Source organism: Trichechus manatus, unplaced genomic scaffold (genome assembly GCF_000243295.1).
Source record: "Trichechus manatus latirostris isolate Lorelei unplaced genomic scaffold, TriManLat1.0 scaffold00024, whole genome shotgun sequence".
NCBI classification, from domain to species: domain Eukaryota; kingdom Metazoa; phylum Chordata; class Mammalia; order Sirenia; family Trichechidae; genus Trichechus; species Trichechus manatus.
This window is the reverse complement of record NW_004443960.1, coordinates 9204797-9230459: the sequence shown is the minus strand read 5'-3', so window position 1 is coordinate 9230459 and position 25663 is coordinate 9204797. Positions and strand designations below refer to the sequence as shown.

General features: G+C 43.3%; 1 protein-coding gene across 2 annotated transcripts in view; it reads left to right on the top strand.

Moving 5' to 3' along the window:
- The window catches only part of GRIN2A (glutamate ionotropic receptor NMDA type subunit 2A), a 460109-nt gene that overhangs the window by 365204 nt on the left and 69242 nt on the right, over nt 1-25663 (top strand). For both annotated transcript variants that reach the window (XM_004373246.1, XM_012554644.1), the window contains 3 exons: nt 8177-8302; nt 13312-13541; nt 23689-23849. In XM_004373246.1, coding sequence (XP_004373303.1) covers nt 8177-8302; nt 13312-13541; nt 23689-23849 — 517 coding nt within the window. The remainder of the gene's footprint in view (nt 1-8176; nt 8303-13311; nt 13542-23688; nt 23850-25663) is intronic.

The window sequence follows — 25663 nt, the reverse complement described above, 5'->3', positions numbered from 1 at the left end:
CTTCTTCCAGAAGGGCTGCGAAAGACCGCTCGACTATGAAACTGCTTCCTGGCCTGTGCCGCCACGCTGGTGGGACCCCTGGGGCTTTTTTTTGATTTGCTCTGGTTTGTTCTGTTTTGATTTGTTTGTTTGTTTTCTTTTTCTTTTCTCGCCTTGGGAGCCCCTTCTAGCTGGGCAGTACCCTGCGGCTTGGAAGCTACTCCCTTACTCTGCACAGACACACAGGGACCTCCCTGGGGGCATTTCTTTTTTCTTTTTTTTTTTTGTGTGTGTTTTTGTTTTGTTTCTTTGTTTTGTTTTCATCTCTCTCTTACTCCCTTTTTGTCTTTCTTCATTTCCAGTCTCAATTTATTCATTTTTTTCTTTTACCTTTTTCTTTTTTTTCTCATTTTTGTTTTTCCCCATTTCTCAGTCTCTCATCTCTCCATTCCAATAGCAAGCTCCCTTAGCACTCTTTTTTGTTTGTGTGTATGTTTTTGGCTCCTCTTCCTCTCTGCCCTCTCTCATCTTTCCCATGCCCATCTTAGCTCCACACATCACAATCTGCCCCCTCCTTTCTGCCCACCTGCACCATGTGCTGAACATCACGCTCCCAAGCAACACAGGCACGGCCTACTGGAACCTGCCCTGCACTGATTCCTGGTCCACAATGTCAGCCCTGGTACGTGCCACAAACAACCCATCCCAGCAACTCCCCTTCAGCTGGACCTACCCTGCTGTACCATACTTGAGTGACTGACCCTGTCCATTAGAGATGGAGGTGAAAAGTATCCTGCCTACAGACGAGCAGACAAGAAAGAATGCACAGCCTGCCTGCTCAGACATAACCAAATAAAGCAAAAAAGCAGGATGAAACAAACAAATTTACAATCAATAAATGGGGAAAATAACCACTGAATGCCCTGAAGACAGCAGACAATATCAAAACATTTATAAAAACAGGACAGGATGGTTCCAGTAGGCTTCCAAAATAAAACACCAGATGACCTTCCAGTAGAAAAGGCACTAGACCTAACTGATAGGGAATTCAAATCTCTAGTATTCAGAATTATTCCAGAGTTGACGCAGAAACCAGACAAAAATGAGGAAAAAATAAATTCATGGAAAAGGCAGACAAATTCATGGAAAATACAGACAAAAAAATAGAAGAATTCAAGAAAATAATACAGGAACAAAATGCCAAAATACATTCACAACTAGAAATCATATAGAAACAACAGTTAGAAATCCAAAAGATAAACAATAAGATTTCAGAAATAGATGGTGTCATAGAAGGGCTGAGGAGCAGGTTTGAAACGATGGAAGATAGGATCAGCGAAATTGAAGACAAACACTTGGATACGACTCTGTTTGAGGAAAAATCAGAAAAACGAACAAAGAAAAATGAAGAAACCCTGAGAATTATGTGGAATACAATCAAAAGCAAAAATCTTCGAGTGATTGGAATTCCAGAACGGGGGGAGAAAACAGAAAAGACAGAGAGGATCACTGAAGAACTGCTGACAGAAAACTTCCCCAATATCATGAAAGATGAAAACCTGACCATCCAAGAAGCTCAACAAACCCCATATAGGATAGACCCCAAAAGAAAATCACCAAGGCATATCATAGTCACACTCACTAAAACCAAAGACAAAGAATCCTGAGAGCAGCTTGAGAAAAACAAAAAGTCACATACAGAGGAGAAACAATAAGACTAAGCTCGGATTATTCAGCAGAAACCATGCAGGCAAGAAGGCAATGGGATAAGATGTATAAAACCTGAAAGAAAATGATTGCCAGTCAAGAATAATATATCCTGCAAAACTCCCGTTCAGATATGATGGTGAAATTAGGTCATTTCCAGATAAACAGAAATTAACCGACTATGTAAAAACCAAACCAAACTTACAAGACTTACTAAAGGGAGTCCTTCGATTTGAGAACAAACAACATCAGACCACAGGCTGAATATAGGACACAGGATTGTTCTAGCCAGATACCAACCTAGGAAATGAACTCTTAAGGACTATGCAAAACCAAAAGAATGACAACAGGGAACCCAAGAGGTTAATCTGTAAATGGCAACAGCATCAGAACAATAAAAGAGGGAATAAACGGTATTGGTATAGAACCTTCTAATGGAGAGGAAGGCAAGGTGATACCAAGTAATAATAGACTGGTTCAAATCTAGAAAGATAAGGGTAAATTTCAAGGTAACCACAAAGAAAGTTAACAAACCTACTCATTACAATAAAGAAGAAAAACATAAAGTCTTAGTAAAAACAAAACCTACAAAACCGAAAGAAAGGAAAAAAAATCCACAAACAAAAGGAACTCAGCACAGGAGAGTAAGAAGAACAAAGAAAACGTCAGCACCACAGAAAAAAAAGCACTACAAAATGCAATCCCCCTCCTAGGAATATATCCTAGAGAAATAAGAGCCGTCACACAAATAGACGTATGCACCCATATTCATTGCAGCACTGTTCACAATAGTAAAAAAATGGAAACAACCTCGATGCCCATCAACAGATGAATGGATAAACAAACTATGGTGTATACACACAATGGAGTATTTTGCAAAGATAAAGAACAGTGATGAATCTGTGAAGCATCTCATAACATGGATGAAAATGGAGGACATTATGCTGAGTGAAATATGTCAATCACAAAAGGACAAATATTGTATGAGACCTCTACTGTAAAAACTCATGTAAATGTTTACGCACAAAAAGAAACAATCTTTGTTGGTTACGAGGGATGGGGGGTACTAAATAGACAATAGATAAGTGGTAACTTTGGTGAAGGGTGAGACACAATACTGTCTTTATTTTTTCTTTAAAGGAAAGTGTGTGTTGCATGTTAGGCTGTCATATATAGTTTTTGATAGTGGCTATTTGAAGATTTAAGGATCCCTGGTGGCACAACGGTAAAGCACTCAGCTGCTAACCGAAAGGTTGGCCGTTCAAACCTACCTAGTGGCTCCATGGGAGAAACCTGGCGATCTGCTTCTGTAAAGATTATAGCCAGGGAACTCCTATGGGGCAGTTCTCCTCTGTCACATGGGGTAGCTTTGAGTCAGAACTGACTTGATGGCACCCAAGAACAACATTTGAAGATCCTGGAGTTCAGAGTTTTAACTCCCTCGTTTTATCCCCAGGAAAATGGTTTTTTTTTCCAAATTTTGGAAGATTAATACAAACTTTGATCCTAGAAGTAAACTACGTGAGAGAGGGAAGATTCTGAGATGAAGGTCAACTAAATTTCTTACATTTTTACCAGGACAAAAAACTTGATGTATTTGGGATAATTTCCGACTGGAGCCAGTTTGTGGACACCAACCCCAAGCCCCTAGTCTTACTCATCCACTGTCTTCATTTGTATGTAATGTTTGCATCCAGTATAACTTTTTCTGCTTCATTTTCTTGAGTGAAATGTTGACTAACAGGATTTTGGCTACTGCTTTACTCCCAGAGACGTATGGATTTACTGTTTTCGTTTTTGATAATCCATTTGAGCCATTGAAATCCTTGCCACTTGCTGGATTTGATTTCTCAGCTGTTGCTTCCATTTTTGCAGCTTTTGTTGGGGCATTGTGGATCTTAACAAACGCACATTTCATTATGCTGCTTTTGTCCCTTTGTCTGACATGAAGAAAGATACCCACGTCTGAATAAGAGGGACTTGCTATACCACGAAAAATGTATTCAACTGGCATTGACAACAGGTTAAGGATCTTGATAAATGTTGGATGGATGCCCACTCCTAGTAATTTTTTCGAAGGTCCCTGGGTGGTGCAAACGGCTGCACTCAACTACTAATAGTTGGTGGTTCAGACTCGCCCAGCAGCTCCACAGAAGAAAGCCCTGGTGATCTACTTCCATAAGGTTTACAGCCAAGAAAACCCTATGGAGCAGTTCTATTCTGTAACACATGGGGTCTCCATGAATCAGAAGGCAGCAGGTTTGGTGTTTTTTTCTTTTGGTTTAGTAATTTTTTTCCCCATTCCGTGAGACCCTTTAACAGGGAGCCTCAACCGTGGAGGTTAAGAAGGAGTTAGAGGAACTGAGTTCATGGGGGAAAAAAAATGGGAAGGGACCTGTTTCCTTTTACAAGTTGTCCACACATCTCGTTAGTAAGGTAGAGGGAACTTTTTTCCAGTTCAGTCAGAGAGGGGAAAAAAATCAATTGGCTTGTCTCATAAAAATGGGTCGCTGATATTGAATCTGGCCTCAGCCCAGTTTCCCCAGGTTTTTATCTTACCTGTAACAGTAGAACATTTCCATAAGAAGTCAAGTATTTTTGCTAAATTTAGCCAAACCTCCTTCTCCCCCTGCTCTTCCTGCTGTATCTGTATTTTTTTTTTCAACAGGAAGTTGAATTTATTACTGACCTAGCCAATTACAAATCTAATTACCAGTATGATTAATTTTAACATTCTACCTTAAATAACAACGCTAAGTGAGAGATGATAATTTTGGTATTCCATACCATTATTCTGCTGTATGTTTAAAAATAAAATAAATCGTGGCCAGAGAAAAGTATTTTGAAAGCTGTTCTTACGCAGCAGGCTTAATATTTTTCCTAGTCACTAAATTACATCCCAATTCGATTGACTGTTCACCCCCTTATTTACAGTCATTATCCACAGGCTTTGAGAGTCATAATGAACTGTGCTGAGCTACATTTTCCCATTCACTGGCTCAGTCATCTGGAAGAGCCGAAACATTCAGAATCTGATTGCATTGCTCTTCATTATGTCCTATTCCCTCTCCTCCACAGTCTCCATTAACTCACATCAGAAACACTTGCAGGTAATGCCTCTGAGCTTTTGTGTAAAAACGTAACCAGTGACTCTTCAAGGACAGAAATGACGTCTCTTGCAATATTTCCGTTCAGCTGGTTCTTAAGACTTTCCAAGCAGGTTGAATTGTTGGATCCAAAGAAACGCTGACCTGGAATCTCTTAGGTTGAGGTTCCTTTGTGGACAAATGTGTCTGTTTTAAGCACTCAGAGGACACAGTCCAGAGCTATTTAAATATATTTCTGAGTCATTCCTTAGACACTGTAGACAAGTGATTTGCCATTGTTTTAATGCTTTTCTCCCTGTTGCTCGTGCGTGTGTGTATGTGTGTGTCTGTCTGTATGTCTGTCTGAGAATAGCCATCATTCAGCTTGTAGGAACCAAAGTTACTAAAACCCAAGGGCTGCAACACAAGGCTTTTATCTTTGTGCCATGATCACAAGTCAAGGGGCAGATGTTGTCACTTCCAAGTGAGAAAGCATCTGGGATCAGTTGCTTAGCATCTCCCCACTGATTTCCTGACCTGTGAGTTAGTAATTCGGATGCATCAGCCCACAAGTGAAGCCCACTACAGGGCTACAAATTCTGACGTGTGAGGAGAAGAAGACAGTAAGGATTTCCCCTAATATGTTTTTATAATACTATTATCACAACCTGCAGTGAAAGGAGGTTACCAGATTAATAGATGTGCCTGTTTAAACCAGGATGCCTTTTTCAGGACTCTGGACAGCGCACTGGCCTCACCAATTCTGGCTTTACCCTTAGAACCAGCTATCTTTCATTTAATTTGTAGTGTGTACACAGTGTGCTTGGAGTCCTGGTGGCGAGGTGGTTAAGTGCTATGGCTGCTAATCAAAAGGTCAGCAGTTTGAATCCACCAGCCGCTCCTTGGAAACCCTATGGGGCACTTCCACCTTGTCCTCTGGGGTCGCTATGAGTCGGAGTCGACTCAGTGGCAATGGGTTTTTTTAAAAAAAATACAGTGTACTAGGGGCTCTGGTGGCACAGTGGTTAAGCACTTGGCTGCTAACTGAAAGGTTGGTGGTTTGAACCCACCAGCCACTCCGTGGGAGAAAGACCTGTCCTTCTGTTCCCATAAAGATTATGGCCCAGAAAACCCTGGGGGCAGTTCTACTGTGTCCTGTAGAGTTGCTATGAGTCGGAAACAGCACCACGACTGCAAAACACATATATGCTTGTTTAGCCATCCGTCACAATGACCCTCTGCCGGTAAGACGCACCACACCAGTAGTACACCAACTTAGAGAATTACTTTACTCTCCCTGTTTCTGAGCGTTGGGTCATTTTCAGTCTCCTAATTAGTCATTTATTTTTCCTTCTTTGGATACACCTCATTACCAGATTGCTGGGATTTCAAGGACGTAATACTGTTTATCACTCAGCTAAATTTAACTGAGATAAATTTCACTTACAGTCTCATTGATTTCTTGGAGCTCATCCTGTGTTATTTAAAATCAAGTAAGTTGTGTTGTTACCTGTGGCTTTTTAATAGACTTTGTGCTATCAGAACTCTGCAGTGCAAAGCATTCCTTCCGTTTCTCAAATTATCCAATGTACAAGTAGTCCCCGACTTAAGAAGTATTAGAGTTACAACGAACCACACTTACAACTGTCCGTTTTTGTTGTGTGTGTGCATCTTATCGTTAGTAGTATGTACTACATACAATGTTGCAGCTCGTGATTTACTGATATTATCATTCTCAGATGTTCACTGGCAAATGTTCAAAGATCGGATTTTATAAAGATACTGATAATAAAAGGCAATAACAATGAAAACTAAAAAAAAAATGAGGTATTTAACTTATATCAGAACAGACTTAACGATGGAGTCGTCAGAACGGAACCCCGTTACAAGTCGGGGACTACCTGTAATTATAGCTTCAGATATATTAGTTCCTCGTTATACATTAAGCTCATTAAATTGGAATTTGTGATGATTTCTTGCTGTGTTAGGTAGACACAGACTTTAATATGAATGTGGCCTGCTACACGCCTAGTTCTTTATGATTCTTAACTAGTTTTATCAGAAAAACAATTTAAAAATAATAAGATTGCTACTTTTCAAAAGGTGTCATTGGACTTCCTGTATTTTACCCTCAGAGAGTGTTTACTTACGATAAAAAGGATTATAAGTTCACTGGTGTTTAAGGGCAGTTTCTTCCCAAAGACATTTGTGTGGAGATGCATTCATTTCTTTTTAGAATTTAGTTTTTGTTGATTTTCTAGCAAATCTATGTCGTAAATTGATAAGATGACTTCATTCAGCTAATTTTTATATCCACAATCAGGTTGAATAGAAATGCCAGTTTATTTTACATAATATCTCTTATCTTTCTAGATTGTTCTAAAATTTAGACCCTCTTCTGAGACATCCACCTGATGCCCAGGTTACATGGAAATGAATTGATAAAAACTACTTTTCAGGGAAATGACTGTCGATCTATCTGCTACTTTGTTGCCTCTGCAAGTGATGTTTTTCATCGAATTATCATGTGAATCTAATATCCTCAAATGGCTTTTTAAAAAATTGCATTTAAGCCTATTACCAGCATCAACAAGATTTCTGAAATAGTAGCTATCTAATTTGTCTGAGGGATCCCTGGGTGGTACAAATGGTTAACGCAATCTGTTAAACAAAAGGTTGGAGATTCGAGTCCATCCATAGCTGCCTCGGAAGCAAGGCCTGGCTATCTGCTTCCATAAAACCAACCATTGAAAACCCTATGGAGCACAGTCCTGCTCTGACACTCATGGGGTTACCATGAGTCAGAGTCAACTTGATGGCAAGTGGTGGATTTGTCGGGAGCAGAAGGTGAAACAGAGAGCGTAATAGTGGTGGTGGTAGAGTATAACCTTCCAATATCCCTGTTCACTCCGAGATTCTATGATCCTTTTCTAACAGGTTATAATTCTCCTTTTACTCCTGGAATTCCCTGCATGTCACTGCCTCCCTCTACCCTTCCTGTATGCAGGAAATAAAAAAGAAAAACCTTGCCAATTTGCAGGTGCTTTATGGCTAACGATTTGTCTAATCTTGTTCCTCTCTAGCTTTGGCCACTTGGATGCCTCTGTTATTACAGAGGACCGCATGTCCTCTTTATCCGCATTCTGACTTTCTCCCTTGGTCTTATCTTTTCATGTTGTGGTTAGTATCCCTGACTTGCTTTGTAAAATTTTCTAGACTCTTCTCTCTTTTTATCGTAACCTATACAATCTTATAAAATGACTAGCTTCTGTAGAGTGATCTGATTCACACTAGAGAACGTTTCTCAGTGAGCCTGCAGATGGACGTCAGAGCTTCCCGTGGGCCCTGGGTGTGATGTGGAGTGACTGATCATGTTTCCCTTCCTCTGGCCCGTTTTCCTGCAGAGCCATTCAGCGCCTCCGTCTGGGTGATGATGTTTGTAATGCTGCTCATTGTCTCCGCCATTGCTGTTTTTGTCTTCGAATACTTCAGTCCTGTTGGATACAACAGAAGCTTAGCCGGAGGGAAAGGTGAGGAAGCCTTCGTGAGCACCGTTCAGTTTGGTGAATGTACCTTCAGTGAAGATTTCAGCTTTACAGTGCGTTATCCTATATCGCAAGGAGCCCTGGTGGCACAGTGGTTAAGTACTTGGCTGCTAACCAGAAGGTTGGCAGTTTGAACCCGCCACCCACTCTGCGGGAGAAAGATGTGGCAGTCTGCTTCCGTAAAGATTTACAGCCTTGGAACCGTATTGGGCAGTTCTTCTCTGTGCTGTAGGGTCGCTATGAGTCGGAATCGACTTGATAGCAGTGGGTTATCCTCTGTCACCTTGGTATATGATTATATGAACAAGGCTGGGGCAGTGATATTACTTGTAATGCCTGACAAGTATGGGTTATCCACATCAACTGAAAAAAGGATAAAACAAAATGAAGCATTTTAATTTTTTTATAGCGTGGAATGAATAGTTAGGTGAAAACCACTGATATTTAATTTGCTGGGAAAGCAGATTTTTGGGGGGGGCATTAATTTTAAAAGTGTGTGTCAAAAGAAATGTTACATTGTAGTCAGTCTCAACTTCAGGCTATTCAAAGAAAACTGTTATATAGACTCCAGTTTAAGAACATTCTTCAAACTATTGAATCATATTTGCATTAATTTGACAATAAATATAATGATAAAATGGTATTTTTCCCCCAAAGAGTTACTTTTTCTTCTTGGCAGTGCCTGATCTTAGTGCATCTTACTTGGTAAACTGGCAATCAGTAGCAAGAAAATTGAACTGAGAGGAATTCATTGGCTATAACTCGTTAAGAGTCTCCCACACAAGCCAGGATTCACGTTGTATACATAGACACATTACATCATTTTGAGTAGATTTTCCTCAATACACAGCGCATTCTAAGTGGATGGTGTCAGAAGGGTGCCAGGACCCAGTCTGTTTCCTGACCAATCACTTGATGTGGTGGTGAAAGATGGGATATCTTTGTGGTACAGTCATTCAACAACAGGGCACTTTTCGTTTGCCACATACTCTTCTTGCTTGAAAGATTCAGTATTGGAAACAACCAGTGAGTCGTGGGAATCTATTAGAAACTTAGTTTTATTGAAATACTCCCACTTCTTAACCACTGAAGAATGGTGATTACTGTATAAACCATCTCCAATGAACCAATCACAGTAAAAATGCCATAAATAATCATGTTGTGTTGAAATGGGAGATTGTCAGCCTTCACTGAAAAGGTCATGCAGTTAATCATTAAGGAGCTTCCTGACAGTGGAATCTGAGGCAGTTTTCTGTGAGTATCATGCTGCAGTAGAGTAGATCTTCACATTGGCTGAATCAGAGTTTGTGCTGTTTGTGAATCCGCTCATTTATTTAATTAACATTTACTGAGTGAGTTCTATGTGCCAGGTATTGTACTAGTGCCAGGGATAATGGGATGAACTGGATGGAGATTCCTAACCCTGAGGGAGCTTATACGTTAGTTGTGGAGAAAACTAACTTTAAACACATAAATTAATAATCACGGATTGCTGATCTGAATGTAATAAATTCCAAGAAGAAGAAAAAGCCAGGGTAAAGAGATGGTGATCTGGTGGAGACACTGTTTTATTAAATAGATGGTCAAATAGGGAGGGACTTTCTGAAGAGATGATATTGGAGTTGAGGACTGAAGGATGAGAAGGAGTCAGTCATATGAAAAACTGAGAGAAAAGCATTCCATGTAGAGGGACAGTAATGACAAAGACTCTTGAGGTGGAATCCAGCCTGGTATGTTCAAAAAATAAAAGGTCATAGTGAATAGGGTGAACCGTGGTGTAAGATGAAGTCAGAATGGTAGGTAGTAGACCATGGTAAGCATTTCAGATTTTATTCGAAAGCTTAAGTGTCCACCAGCAGAAGAATGGATAAACAAAATGTGGTACATCCACACAATGGAATATTACTCAGCCATAAAGAGAAACGAAATCCTGATGCATACTACAACATGGATGGACCTTGAAAACACTATGCTGAGTGAAGTAAGTCAGTTACAAAAGGACAAATATTGTATGATCCCACTTATATGAAATATCCAGAATAGGCAAATGATAGCGACCAAAATTTATTAGTGGTTACTGGGGTGGGAGGGAGAGAGGAAGGAAGGAAGACACAATGCTTAGGGGATGCTGAGCTTCTGTTAAGGGTAATGGAAAAAACTGGTAACAGATAAGGGAGATGGTTGAATAACATGATGAACGTAATTAATGACACTGAACTGTTAATGTGAAGAATGTTGAAATGGGAAATGTTTTGTTACATATGTATTTCCCATAAAACAAAAAAAGAGTAAAAAAAATACTGTGGAAGTGAAGAGGGGTGGTGAAACAGTACAATGTGGAAAGGTCACTGGAGCTACTCTATGAAGATAATGTGAGTGGATCGCAATAGTGGAAGCAGGGAGACCAGTTAGTAAGGTATTAAAGTTTTCCAAGAGAAAGCATTGCCTTGGTTTGGACTTGGGTAGGGGCAGTGGAAATGGAGATGGATGGATGGATGGATATTTTTGAACATATTTATCCATCCATCCATCCATTTGTCCATCCATCTCTTCCGTCTTTCCTTCCTTCCATCCATCCATCCGTCTCTGCCTTCCTTCCTTCCTGTAAAAATATACACAACAAAACGTGCACCACTTCCTTCCTTCCTTCCTTCTTTTTTTCCTTCCTTCATTCCTTCTTTCTCTTTCCTTTCTTCCTGTGAAAATATACACAACAAAACATAGACTGCTTCCTTCTTTCCTCCCTCCCTCCCTCTCCCTTCTTTCCTTCCTGTGAAGATATATACAACAAAACATACACGACTTCAACAATTTCTGCATGTACAGTTCATTGATGTTGGTTATGTTGTTCAAGTTGTGCCACTTTTCTGGACAACCTTTTCCAAAGTCTTTCACCATCATTAACACAGACTCACTGCTCCCCTAAGCTTCTCATCTGTCCTTTGGAGTTACTGGTGTGGATTTGATCACACATAGATAATTCTTTAAAAGCATGTAGTGCTTAATGCAGACATTATTTTCTAATTAGGCTAAGCTATTATTTGATTGAAAGATGACTTTAGGGGTTAATTTTGGTTCAAGGTTTAAAGATTTCCTCAGGGTAATAGTTTTGGGGGGTCATCCAGCCTCAATGGGTCCGGAATGTCTGGGTTCCATGAGAATTTTCAATTCTGTTTTATATTTTCCCCCTTTTGATCAGGATTCTTCCTTAGGATCCTTGATCTACATGTTCAGTATTGGTAGCCAGGCACCATCCAGTTCTTCTGGTCTCATGGCAAAGGAAGCAGTTGTTCATGGAGTTGATTGGACACACCATTTGAGATGAATAGATAAATTTGAGATCTATGTTGGGAGATAAAAATGATACACAGCCCATCATGTGCAGTAATTTCTCTTTTGGCTGAAGCACGCTTTAGAAAACTAATTAAGATGGGACTCTAGCATACAGACTTTCCAGCCCTTCTGTCTTGTCAAGGCTTTCTTTTTTCTGCACATATGCACGCACCAACTCTCCAAAAATGACAGCTCCTTGCTTTTTTGTGCAAAATACCTTTCAGTTACATTTCACTGCACTTTATAGGGGAAGTTATATGGCCCAGTAGTAGTTTTCATGAATTAGGAGTTCCCACAGGTCTTGAATAGACCTGCAACTGCCTATGTCTGATTTCCAAATAGCTGTCACTACTGATCCACATGAATCCCTGATAAAATTAAGTGGTTGATGGAGTTAACTGGATTGACGCTGGATGATTTTTTTCCTAAGAGTATCCAGCCTCTTGGGAATAAGCCCATAATATCATAAATTAGACAAAGAGAAACAGGAGAGATTGAGATTGAGAATAATAGAATTAATTGCCTTCTCTTTGATGTGTTGCGTATGGATATTATACATATGGCTGGAACCTGATTTTGGCTGCAATTGTGCAGAAAGCTTGCTTTTCCTAGGCTGCCTGCCCAGAACGTCATAACTTCCATCCATCTGAATTCACTCCTGCCACTTTATTTATTGCCCACTCGACTTGCATCGCCAGCTGAAGTCTGAGTAGATCATTTTTTCATATCTTCATTTACTTAAATGACATAAAAATTAACCTTCTGTTAAAGAAGGACCTTTTCTCCCATGAAGTGAGGGCATAGATTGATTTTTTTTTTTCTGTGCAAAACGAAGACTTAAAAGCTGTGAAGTGTGCTTTTTACAGCCTGCGTATTCCCCTTCCCAATAAATTTCTGCAGATTGTTTTCCCTGTGAGTAAAGACTGTTGCAAGGAGCACTGCAGAGTCTTATGAGGGACACACGGTTGTTGCAGGGATATACCAAGGGAGACGTGCTGTGTGGTCAGCGCTCCTCCTTCATCTCTCCGTGACCCTGAAACCAAACGTCTCCCATCGGTGAAGTGGTAGAGGAATTAAGCTCTGTTGTTCCGTTCCTTAATGTCTCCATCTGGAGAGGGTTCTCGTTGAGTTTAATTCCTGTATTGTGCACTCATTCCATCTGAGTTTGAACAGAAGCAATTGCTGGGGACAGTTGCATCAGAATACCGAGCATCATTCCTGCTGAATCGCGTGGTTCTGATACAGTAGCACAGCCTATGAATAATGAAGAAGCCCCCCTCCCCGACCCACACTTTTGTAAGGCTCTCTTTACGTTTAGTGAGGAAATTGGTTTCCCCAAATAGAAATCAAATTCAAATTTAAACAGGTGGTAACACTGCTTCTCATTCTACCCACATTTTGCATAACCGTTTTCTTTCTTGTCTTTTGAAGAAATGTGGCCAAAAAACCCCCCAGCAAGATAGAAATGTAGGAGGAATGCTAATATTTAAAGGAAAGATAAGTTATTAAGGCTGTGGTTCTGGGCAGCGATGGGGCACAACTGTGATACAGTTCTGTCTCTGGTGACCTTCAGTGTTGCTGGTAGCCGCTGCCCAGATCCCATACGCTCACAAGTGTCCATTTTGAGAAAGTGCTGAGAATGTCCTCTTTGTCATTTACAGAACCCCATGGGCCTTCTTTTACAATCGGAAAAGCTATATGGCTCCTTTGGGGCCTGGTGTTCAACAACTCCGTGCCTGTCCAGAATCCTAAAGGGACAACCAGCAAAATCATGGTGTCTGTCTGGGCCTTCTTTGCTGTCATCTTCCTGGCCAGTTACACAGCCAACCTGGCTGCTTTCATGATCCAGGAGGAATTTGTGGACCAAGTGACTGGCCTCAGTGACAAAAAGGTAAGTTCAGCGTGCTTTCAGCTCTGTCTGAGGGCTGCTCTCAGCTGCTCTCTCCCCTCAGAAGGGCCCTGTAACTCAAGACTATTTGGTAAAGTAGAGGCTCAGCATCAACCAGGGAAACCCGCGATGAGATAGATTGACACAGTAACCTCAACAGTGGACCCAAACATACCACTGACGGTGCAGATGGCGCAGGACCGGGCAACGTTTTGTTCTCCAATACGTAGGGTCGCCAGGAGTTGGAGCCATCTCGGTGACAGCTAACAGCAACATAACCCGGACTTGTGAACTTTAAAGCACATAGCTTTTTCCCTTCTTTTTAACTCAAATTGTCGTGTTTCTGAAAAGCTTAAGAACAGAACCCTAAGCGTAGCTCCTCTCCTAACCCTAAAAGATTCTGGATCTCATTTGGAAGCAGTTTTTCCAAGTGGTCATTTTTCATATTAATGTAATCTTGCCTGTGATGCTTACTGAGACTCTCCAATTCAAGGGCATGTTGCCCTTTAGACTGGGTTGCACCCTTTCAAGGAGAGAGATGTTTTGGAAGATCCACTAGCCAAGACAAGAAGAAACTTGGGGTGATGCAGGCTGCTCTAAGCCATGGCTGCCTCCTAGTGCTGTGACCTTGGACAAGTCTTTTAAGTATCCCACACCTTGGGTTCTTCATCTGTGACATGAAAAAAGTCACTTCTAAGCCTCACCCAGGGCATTGGTGGTTCAGCGGTAGAATTCTTGCCTTCCATGCAGGAGACTTGGGTTCAATTCCTGGCCAGTGCACCTCGTGCTCAGCCACCACCTATTTGTCAGTGGTGGTTCGCATGTTGCTAGGACGCTGAACAGGTTTTCAACAGACCTTCCAGACTAAGATGGACTAGGAAGAAAGGCCTGGCGATCTACTTCTGAAAACCAGCCAACGAAAACCCTATGTATCATAGTGGTCTGGTCCTCAACCCATCATGGGGATGGCACAGGACAGGCATGGGGTCGCCATGAGTTGAGGGCCAACTTGACGGCAGCTAACAAACCTCACCCAGAGACACAATTATCAGAGTCTTTACTGTGTAGCCAGATTGTCCCCATCATCAGCATTTCCAACTCACCTGGAATTTCTTCCAGGGACACCAGGGCTTCGAACCTGTTCCGTCTCGTTTGAACCTCTACTGAGAATTTGCAATTCTAACAAGTTCCCAGAAAGTTATACATAAGAATCACCTGAGAATCTTGTTAAACTGTAGATTCTGATTCAGTATATCTGGGGTGGAAATGCAAATTCTCAGCAGGGAACTTGTTAGAAACGCAAATTCTCAGCAGGGGTTCAAACCAGACTGACCCGGTCTGAAGCTCTGAGGGACACACAAGGAGCAGGGAGATTTTTTCCCCCACTGTTCTTTTCACACAGACACATCACCCATCCTCCCTCTTGGGGCTGTGTTTTCCACATCAGTGAAATGGAATTGAGAACACCTGCTCTCCCCACCCCCTACGGAAACCAAACAAGGGCCCTGGGACTTGAGTGGCTATTCAGAAATGCACGCAGAGGAAGAAAAGAGGTTAAGTGGGTGCAGCCTCCTCTTGAAATGTTACTTCAGGAAGCGGGCCCTGACACGCCACCTCAGCAAAGATTTTCTGTATTCCAGCGTAGGGATGATTTGTTTCTCTGTGAAACCTTCCTGTCGTAGATTGTTGACACAAGTCTACATATACCCTTTCCAAATTCTTCAACAAAATGCTGAATGGAAAATCAGCCTGTCAAAGGCCCGTGCAGCGTATCGGTGACATACAGTGTGGTGAAAGAGGCGCAGAGAGGTCTGTCATCACAGAGATGACGAGGGGCTGGGGCTGGGAGTGGAGATCGGCAAGCCACCTTCACAAAGGTCAGTGTGGGTGGCTGACTTCCCTCTGACGCTTCCTACTGTCACATGGGTAAATGCCATGCTACTTACCGTGGAAGGAGCCCTGGTGGTGGGGTGGTTAAGCACTCAGCTGCTAACCAAAAGGTCGGCAGTTTGACCCCACTGGCTGCTCCGAGGGTGAAAAGACCTGGCGATCTGCTCCTGTAAAGATGACAGCCTTGGAAACCCTCTGGGGCAGTCCTACTCTGTCATGTGTCACACAGCAACAATCCATGCAGGAGTGTGTAATAGTGACTAGCTGGTGTGTGAGTACAGAAGCCCAGCTGCTCCCTTGCTTTGAAACAAGACAAACTGTGAGGTACCATTTGTGCTCCAGAGCGCCCCGCGGGATCAGGCTGAGACTGTGACTTGGCTGTAAGTCACACCCTTCATCTGCTCCCTCTCACCTCTGACCTACTTCCCCACTCCTTTCCTGGTTTCTCTGGGAAACCCTGAAGAAATCGTGTTCACCCAAATCCTGGGGTCATGGTCTGCTTCCGGAAGAACCTTGCCTAGAACACAGGCATCTGGGAGGCAGTAGACAAAACACTGCATGTAGAGGTAGAAGAGTTGGCCTCAGGCTTTCTCTGCCACTCACTAGCTTTGTGATTCTTTTGAAGTCATGTAACCTCAGTGTCCACCACCCATGTGTCAGTTTGTTGTACTGTAGTGGCTTGCATGCTGCTGTGATGCTGGAAGCTTTGCCATCATTATTTCAATACCAGCAGGGTCACCCATGGTGGTCAGGTTTCCACAGAACTTCCAGACTAAGACAGACTAGGAAGAAAGGTCTGGCAATCTACTTCTGAAAATTAACCAGTGAAACTCTATGGATCACAAAGGAATATGGTCCAGTATAGTGCTGGAAGGTGAGCCCCCTAGGCTGGAAGACTCTCAAGATACACAATGACCACAACAGTGGACTTAGATCTGCCAACGACCGTGTACGTGGGGTCACCATGAGTTGGAGCCAACTCAATGGCGACTAACAATAGCAACAGCCACCTTACCGTGCCTCCTTATTCTCCTCTCTAACTCTGAGAAGCATAGTTGTGAGGATGAAATGAGACTGCACGTGTGAATGTGCCTTGTAGGCTGTAAAATACAGACACCAAGCACTGTCGTGCGCCTCCATTGCATTACGGGTGCAAAAGAAGAAAATCACTTCCTAGAAGGTAGCAATTGGAGGGAGATGCAGCCCAAGCCCTGGGGAGCCATGTCCTGGATGAGAGGATTTTTCCAGAAAGTACTTGGCAACATATTTTGCTTTTTGTTACTATTTTCAAAGGCAAGGGGAAAAAAAAAATCCCTTGCTACATAGTTTTGAGTCTAACTACCATGACCACTTGCGGGAAAATTAATGAGCACCACTAATAATTTGGCTGACCTCCTTAGACTTAGAAACACCTGGTAACAGATTCCATACTCTCAAGAGACACCGACCTGTTTCCGTGCTCAGCGCATTAGAGGCAGGCGGGTAGCCCTTTTAATTAAATGTTTGATGGAATTAAATAAGCAGCAAAATTCTTGGAGTAAATAAGCCAAATGCTTCTAGAACATTAATAGCAGTTACACCAAGAAAGTTTGCAAAATGAAAATGTATATTGAATCAATTTGTTTTAATACTGCACACAAGTTGTTTTTGTTTTTCTTGCATACCTGTGTAACAACTCAGGTTTATAATACTTGTAAGCCATATGCAGTATTAATGCTTGTTTCTAAGGGGCATCTTTGGAACAGCCCATGGTGTGCCCAGGTGAAATTGGGCTTATATTATAAATGGTGAATTCATGAATAGATGCTCCTTTAGAAATTATTAAATAAAGATGGGATATTGGTGGAGGCCCTTCCCAAAGTGTTGGGGGTCACTATGGTGGAAGAAATCCATCTCTGGCAGGAAGATTTAGGTAGTGAGAAGAGCATCATCATCTTTGGGGTCAGATGGACTTGAGTTCAAATCTTGGCCCTGCCATTTAATGGCTATGCAGCCTTCAGTATGTTGGTATCCCCAAGGATTAATTTCCTCATACCAATGCCAGTTGCTGTCAACTCCAACTTATGGAGACCCCATGTTTGTCAGAGTAGAACTGTGCTTCATAGGGTTTTCAATGTCTGATTTTTGGAAGTAGATCACCAGGCCTTTCTTTGAGGTGCCTCTGGCTGGACTTGAGCCTCCAACCTTTTGATTAGCGGCCAAGTGCATTAACTATTTACAGGGACTCCCAGATTTCCTATAAAGAGGGGGATATGAAGATTAGAAACAATCCTCACACAGTGCCTGGTACGTGGCGGTGTTTTTGTTAGTGATCATCAAGACGATTCCGATTCATGGCCACCCCACGTGTGCAGAGTAGAACTGTGCTCCACAGGGTTTTCAAGTCTGTGACTTTCAGAAGCTGATCAGTTAGGCCCATCTTCCGAGGAGCCTCTGGGTGGGTTCGAACTGCCAACCTTTTGGTTAGTAGTTGAGCGCTTAACCATTTGTACCACACAAGGACCCACTGGTGCATGGTACATGATCCTATTGTAAGTGTTATTTCCTCTCCCTGTCCTCTCCTCTCTCCCCACCCCCTTTTCTTCCCTTCCCCCCCTCCTCTTCCCCCCTCCTCTTCATCTCCCTCCACCTCCTTATTATCAGCATTACTCCCTGATCCAAACCAGTCATCACTTGTGGGTCTGAAATATTATTGCACCGAGTGCGGCTTTGGTGACAGCCAGTGATGAGAATTCAGGGCGCTGCCTTGGGTGGACCAGCCCATGAACATGTCTCATGGCGTCTGCTGCTCATGGACAGTGTAGGCATGTTGCTGGTGGTCCTAGTCCAAGCGAGGAGGCCTCTTGGCCTCTCTTCCCTCTACTAAAGGCCACACCTGTTGGATGCCCACATCAAGAAACCTGTGGAGCTCCTTAGGAGAAGACTATTCTAGAAATAGGGCTTCCTCTTATAAATAAAGGAGGCTTGGTGGTGCAGCAGCTAATTGTATGGCTGCTAACTGAAAGGTCTGTGGTTCTAACCCATCAGCAGCTCCACGGGAAAAAGATGTGGCAGTCTGCTTCTGTTAAGATTTACAGCCTCAAAAACCCTATGGGGCAGTTCTACTGTGAATCAGAATCAACTCAACAGCAGTGGGTTTTGGGTTGTAAATAAGTGCCCTTATTTACAGCCACAGAAGACAGATAAATATTTTAAAGAGATGTGTAGCTTGTGATTGGTAAGACAAATGAAGAAATAGTCTGGTTATTTGCTTCATTTTTCTTAAAAGGTGTATTTCCTGGCCCTGTATTCTCTGCCTTCTCCGTCACAAAATGTTTGCCATGTTTTACTCAGACTTGTCCCCATCTTGAATGGAAAAAAAAGAATTAGAAGATAACCCTCAGCTTGCCAAATTGGAGGCAGCCTGGCTCCATTATTTGACTAAAGCTACCAACAACAAGTGACAACAGATGATGTATATCAAGCATTAGAAGGTGCCAGGTGTTCTTTCAAGCATTTTACATGTATTCACTCAATTAAATTGCAAAACCCACTGCTGTTGAGTTGACTCTGACTCACAGTGACCCTATAGGACAGAGGAGAACTACCCATAGGGTTTCCAAGGCAGTAATCTTTATGGAAGCAGACTGCCACATCTTTCTCCCTCACAGCAGCTGGTGGGTTTGAACTGCCAACCTTTTTGTTAGCAGCCGAGCTCTTTAATCACTGTACCACCAGGGCTCCTTATTAAATGCAAAAGCAATCCTCATTCCACAGATGAGAAACCGAGGCTCCGAGAGTAGCTGCCCATACTGGCTGACTTCTGAGTGGTAGATGAGAAGCTGAACTTGACTTCTTTGTGCCAAGGCCAAGTGAAGCCAGTTAACCTGAGCAGTGAGGGCAGCCTCGAGGAAGGCCGTGAGCAGTGCCGCTGACTCGTCATGGAGATGACACCTCTGTGCAGTCTCCCCGGCAGTGGAAACCTCGGCACCTCCCCTTCCTTCACAAAAGCCCACGTTCGTTTCTTTCTGCTCGCGCACGGGAGAAGGTAGCACTAGAAATCATTCGCGCAGGAAGTGTGTGGCGGGCATCCTCAATGCTAGGCGCTGGGACTCAAGAGCTAAGCCATCCTCACCCCTAGCTATGTTTTACACTGCAGCTTGAGACTCTTTAGTGGGCCGTAAAATTAATTTAAGGGTTGTGACCATTGAAAATAATGAAACATAGTGGATAACATCAGAGCATGTCATATATGAAGTCCCTGGGTAGTGCAAAAGGTTAATGCGCTCCACTGCTGACTGAAAGGTTGGCAGTTCAAGTCCACTCAGAGGTGCCTTGGAAGAAAGTCTTGGCCATCTACTTCCAAAAAACGCAGCCATTGAAAACCTTACGGAGCACAGTCCTAGGAGCGCGGTCCTGCCCTGACACACACGGGGTCGCTGTGAGTTGCGGTCGACTCAGCAGCAACTGGATACTGGATAGATCTCACACACGGAAAGAGCAAGTATTGTGAGATTGTGCATGTGTGTACAGGGTGGCCACGTAAACGTTTTTGTGGGTCATGCTTTATAAAGCTGGACAGCCTTTGCTCTTGTAGGGAAGGTTCCTGGATGTTGGTGCCGGGCAGACCTTTGTGGGGGTGACGGTGTATCAAGACCAGAGAAGTGCGGGGGCCCTCACAGAGGCTGATCACTCTCCCTGCCCTGTGCCGATCAAAAGTGGGAAGAAAGCGAATCTTAAAAGAGCTGCGTGGTGTGTCTGCGACAGCTGGGGAGTGAAGTGGGAGATGTCCGTCTCCGAATGTCCCTGGAGATGAGGAAGGGCTGCTACAACAGCTAGATTTATGAACAGGGCTGCCCCTAGAGCAGGGGCTGTGTGCACATGAGCCTGGGCCGGCGCCACTCCTCTGGCGGGATGAGTGAAGGCACTGCATGCCTGCGTGTGTGCAAGGAGCCTCGTATTGTTCACACGTGCATGCACACATACACAGAAACACATGCATGCACACACATATGCACATATGCAACCAGTGCACAGGAACCCACACATGTGCACCCACAGATACATGTACATACATGCTCACGCGTGAGCACACACACACACACAGGCATGCACACGTGTGTGCACACACATGCCCAATGCAAGGCGCCCCAGGCAGGAGGGTCTCATTTGGACAGTGGATGACTGCTTACCCAAATCCAGTTGTGGCTGCTTGTTGGGCAGCAGCAGGCCTAGTTTAGGGGAAACGGTTTTCAACTGGGAAATTTTAATTAACAGTGAAATGAAGCATGAGTGTGGAAAAGAGGGAAGTTTCTGGCTGGTCTGACTCTGGTAAACTCGGATGCTTTCTCTGGCAGTTGTTTGGTGCCATGGAAGACAGGCTGGCCCGAAGTCGGAGAGACCTCTGGGTTCTAGCCTTGGTTCTGATTTGCTGGGTGCCCCTCCACTAGCTGAGCCTCAGTCCCATCTGTAGAAGAGGAGGGGATTGCTCGAGACGGTCTCTGAGGATGATAGTTAATACCTTAGCTCCTGGACAGGTAGACCAGTTGCTGATGAATCAGTTCTGACTCATGGTGACCCCATGTGTGTCAGAATAGACCTATGCTCCATAGGGTTTTCAATAGCTGAGTTTTTGGAAGTAGATTGCCAGGCCTTTCTTCCAAGGTGCCTCTGCATGAACTTGAACCTCCAACCTTTTAGTTAGCAGCTGAGCACGTTAGCCATTTGCACCAGGGACTCTGCTCAGGTATAGTTAATTTCAATTCCAGGCCACGCTCAGGAGTAGTGAAATGCACTTCATATGAAGCCACCACCCATCTGTCAGTGGAGGCTTGCGTGTTGCCATGGTGCTGACAGGTTTCAGCAAAACTTCCAGACTAAGACAGACTAGGAAGAAAGGCCTGGTGATTGACTTCCAAAAATCTGCCACTGAAAACTGTATAGATCACAGTGGTCCAATCTGCAGTTTATCTTGGGGATGGCACAGGACCTGGCAGCACTTTTTTCCATTGTACATGGGGTCACCATGATGGGGGCTGACTCGATGGCATGAACATCAACAACCACAGAAGGTCACAAAACTTCTGTGAGCCTCGGTTTCCTCATCTGTAAAATGGACCCCCTAAGATTAACTACCTGGAGAGGCTGTTGTGAAGACTGAAAAGTTGTACTTATTAGTTTCGTCACTTTCTGGTTCCAGAATTCCATATTCCATAGAAAAAAATGAGGGCCAGGTTATTTATTCGTGTTTTTTTGGCGCACAATAACAATGAAAAATAATAATAGGTTGGTTTTTGAGTGCTTAGTCTGTTTAGGCAGTATTCCTAGGACTTGACAAATGTTATCTTTTTAGATCCGCACATCGACCTTGCAAGGGAAGTACTGTTATGGTACCCACTCTACAGATGAAAAGTAAAGGCAGGCAGTGTGAAGTCACTTAGCTAAGGTTGCATGGTTTGTAAGAGATAGAACCTGAGTTTGCAAGCTGTAGCTCTGATTGCTAAACCTATGCTCCTAACCATTGCCCTGAGCCCCTTCTGGCTTGTTAGTTGTATTTCTGGGACTCACATTGATACCCAGGTCTCTCGACTCCTGATCTGGTTGAGGTGCCCCAGACACAAAGCTGTGGATAGAGGTATCAGCCAGCCAATCAGCGAAGACAAGTGGAGCGTAGAGAGCATGACTTATGGAGGCTTGAGAGCCAAGCAAGACGTGGGCATCCCCAGGAAGCTAACAGTCAGTAGGGGGCTTCAGCTCAACACCCATTCATGGAGTCTGCTGTGTGCCAGGCATTATACAGCCTTCGGTATGGATTACGCCTGAACCTGGAGAGAGTGAAAATCCTCACAACTGGACCTACAACATCATGATAGATGGAAAAAAATTGCAATTGTCGACTGTTTCAGTCTGCTTGGATCAACAATTTATCTCCATGGAAGCAGCCATCAAGAAATCAGGCAATGTATTGCATTGGGCAAATCTGCAGCAAGACTTCCTTAAAGTTTTAAAAAGCAAACATGTCGTTTGATGACTAAGGTGTGCCTGACCCAAGCCATGGCCTTTTCAATCACCTCATATGCATGTGAAGGCTAGACAATGAAAAAGAGAAGACAGAACAGTTGGTGCATTCAAACTGTGGTCTGGGCAAAGAATATTGAATGTATCTATGTATCATGGATGGCCCGAAGAACGAACAAATTAGTCTAAGAAGAAGTGCAACCAGAATGCTCCTTAGAAGTGAGGATGGTGACGCTTTGTCTCGTGTACCTTAGACTTATCATCAGGAAAGACCAATCGCTAGAAAAGGACATCATGTTTGGTAAAGTAAAGGGTTAGCGAAAACAAGGGAAGCTCTCAGTGAGACGGATTGACACAATAGCCACAACAGTGGACTCACACTTACCAACCGTCGCGAGGATGGCACAGGACCTGGTCATGTTTCGTTCTGTTATATACAAGGTCGCCGTGAGTTGGAGCTAACTGGACAGCAGCTAACAACAACACAATATTAGGCATTAAGCAAATATCGTATTCATGCCTGAATGAGTGAGTGAGTGAGTGGAGAATGAAGGAATGGCAACATACAGTTATTTCCTGGATGAGGTGAAGGTGATTGCAGATGAAGCTCAGAGAAGAGAGTGATTGGTGGGAATCACAGAAAGTTTCATCATAAGATGGATGAATAAACTGGGTTAAAGTGGTGCCTACATTCCAGCTCTGTCAGCATTTACTGAGCCCAGACTGTGTGCCTGGCGCTATGCTAGCTTCTCTAGTGGGACCAAAAAAATTCAATTTAACAATATGTATTGAGCACCCAAGGAGCCCTGATGGCGCAACAGTTAAGTGCTCAGCTGCTAACCAAAGGTGGGCAGTTCAGATCCACCCAGCCACTCCCTGGGAGAAAGACCTGATGATCTGCTCCCATAAAGATTATAACCTAGAAAACCTATGGGGCAGTTCTACTCTGTCACATGGGGTTTCTATGAGTTGGAATTGTCCCAGTGGCACCCAACAACAGCATTGAGCATCCAGCTATGCCCTGTGCTGGGGAATATTAGGAATAAGACAGATACTGTTCCCAACCTCCTGGGAAGACAGACAGTGGAAATGTGATTAAGGAGAAAGAAAGCACAGAAATAAATGTGTTTTGCACTGTCCTATGCTAATGCATGCATGTGTTTAACTCCTGATACAAGACAAAATGATGGCTTATTATTTCTAATTCTTCTCATTTTTTCCCCTTCCCCCTCTTCTCCCCCTTCCTCCTCCGTCCTCTCTCTAGTTTCAGAGACCTCATGACTATTCCCCACCTTTTCGATTTGGCACGGTGCCTAATGGAAGTACAGAGAGAAACATTCGGAACAACTACCCCTACATGCATCAGTACATGACCAAATTTAATCAGAAGGGAGTAGAGGACGCCTTGGTCAGCTTGAAATCAGGGTAAGGGTGGTGGTTCGTTTTTCTCTGCAGGCCCACCAGCCGATAAACCTTGCAGAAAACAACTCTCTGCGTGCCTTGATGCTTGTCTGTGCCCACTGTTGTGCTTGGGGCGAGGGAGACTGCGGTCAAGATGGACCCCAGTCGAGGGCTGTTGTGGTTAATCTGATGAGCATCACAGTCTTCTGAGTTGTATTAAGAAGCAAATCCAGACACTTTGAAATGCAGAGAACCAGAGGGGTTTCTCAAACTGATAAAGAAGTTGCTCTAACTCCATAGGGTATTTTAGCCAAATAGAAAGATCTAAGAAAGTTGAGAGTTTATTTAAAGTGGTGAAAACAAAGTAGTCTAGATTTTCATCAGATGGTGGGTAGGAGTTTCGGGGCGGGGGCGGGTTCTAGCTAAACCAGGCTTACTGATAACAGCTTTATTTGATAACTGATAATAGAATATTGATGAAAGAGAAAGCAAACTTGGAGAGAGAAGCAATGAGACCTCAATGACCTCTCTAAAGAACTACTAACATGCTGTCTGGCCTATCTGTCAGCATCACTGAGCATAGCATATACGAAGCAGCTGAAGCTGCCAAGGCAGGAGAGCGCGTGGTTAAGAGTTTAGACATTAGAGGCAGGATAAGCCCCCCCCATCCCATTATTTCCTGTATGACCTTGAACAGTTATGTAATGAATCTGAGCCTCAGAAGTAAAATAGGACATAATTCATAGGGTTTTGTGAAGATTAAGAGAGAGATTTTGATGAGAAGCATTTTCAACAGCGCCTGGCACATGGAAAAAACTTAATTGTTACTGCTGTTATTTGTTGTAAAGGTTAAATTCTCTTCCGTGGACTCTTCAAAAAGTCAGGGATGTGTGAAATGCATTTTTGAAAGGGTTCCATTAAAAATGATTTCGTTTGAAATGAAGGAGTTGTTTAATGAAGGAAGTTTTGCTTATCCAGAAAATTAGCTTCCATGGAATATCTCAGTCCAGGGATTTCTGAGGAGGGGAACAGGAAGAGCTCTGCAAATTGCCTCTTGCCCCGGGGCTGTTCTGTAGCCCGTTGGGAAGGCGTGTTGCTGCTTTGTGTCTGGTGGGGAGAGGGAGGGCCCCTCAAACCATCAAGCCCAATCTCTGCATAATTCCCAGGGTCTCCGGCTGCCAGCATTTGTCATTTCAGTCTCTGGTTTGGGATCTCTTTGGTATCTCAGCAGGGGCCCAAGGACATTTATTTAGGAGATGAGCCCAGACCTACCCAGCAGTCATTCACAAATTGTGTATTCTGGCCTGGAATGGTTTTTTTTTTTTCTTTTTATTGAAGTATAACAAATGTAGAGAAAATGTACCAGTATTAAGCATACTGTCTGATGACGGTACAAACCAAATGCCCAGATCAGCTAACAGGATCAATTAACCAGCCCCAAGTCCCCCTGCTCAGCTCTCTTCCAGCCACTGTCTTCTACCAGCCATTCTGACTTGTGAAGCCATAGACTGGTTTTGGCTGTTGTCTTAACATTATGTAAATAAAATTATACCGTACGTTTTATTTTTTTCAATGTGGTGTGTATACATACTCACACACACAAAAGGAGCCCTGGTTGCACAGTGGTTACGCCCTCGGCTGTTAACCAGTAAATCAGTGTTCGAACCTACCAGCCGCTCCGCAGGAGGAAGATATGGCAGTCTGCTTCTGTAAAGATTATAGCCTTGGAAACCCTATGGGACAGTTCTACTCTGTGCTGTAGGGTTGCTATGAGTTGGAATCGACTTGACGGCAACATGTTTGGTTTGGTTATGTGTATGTATATATACATATATATA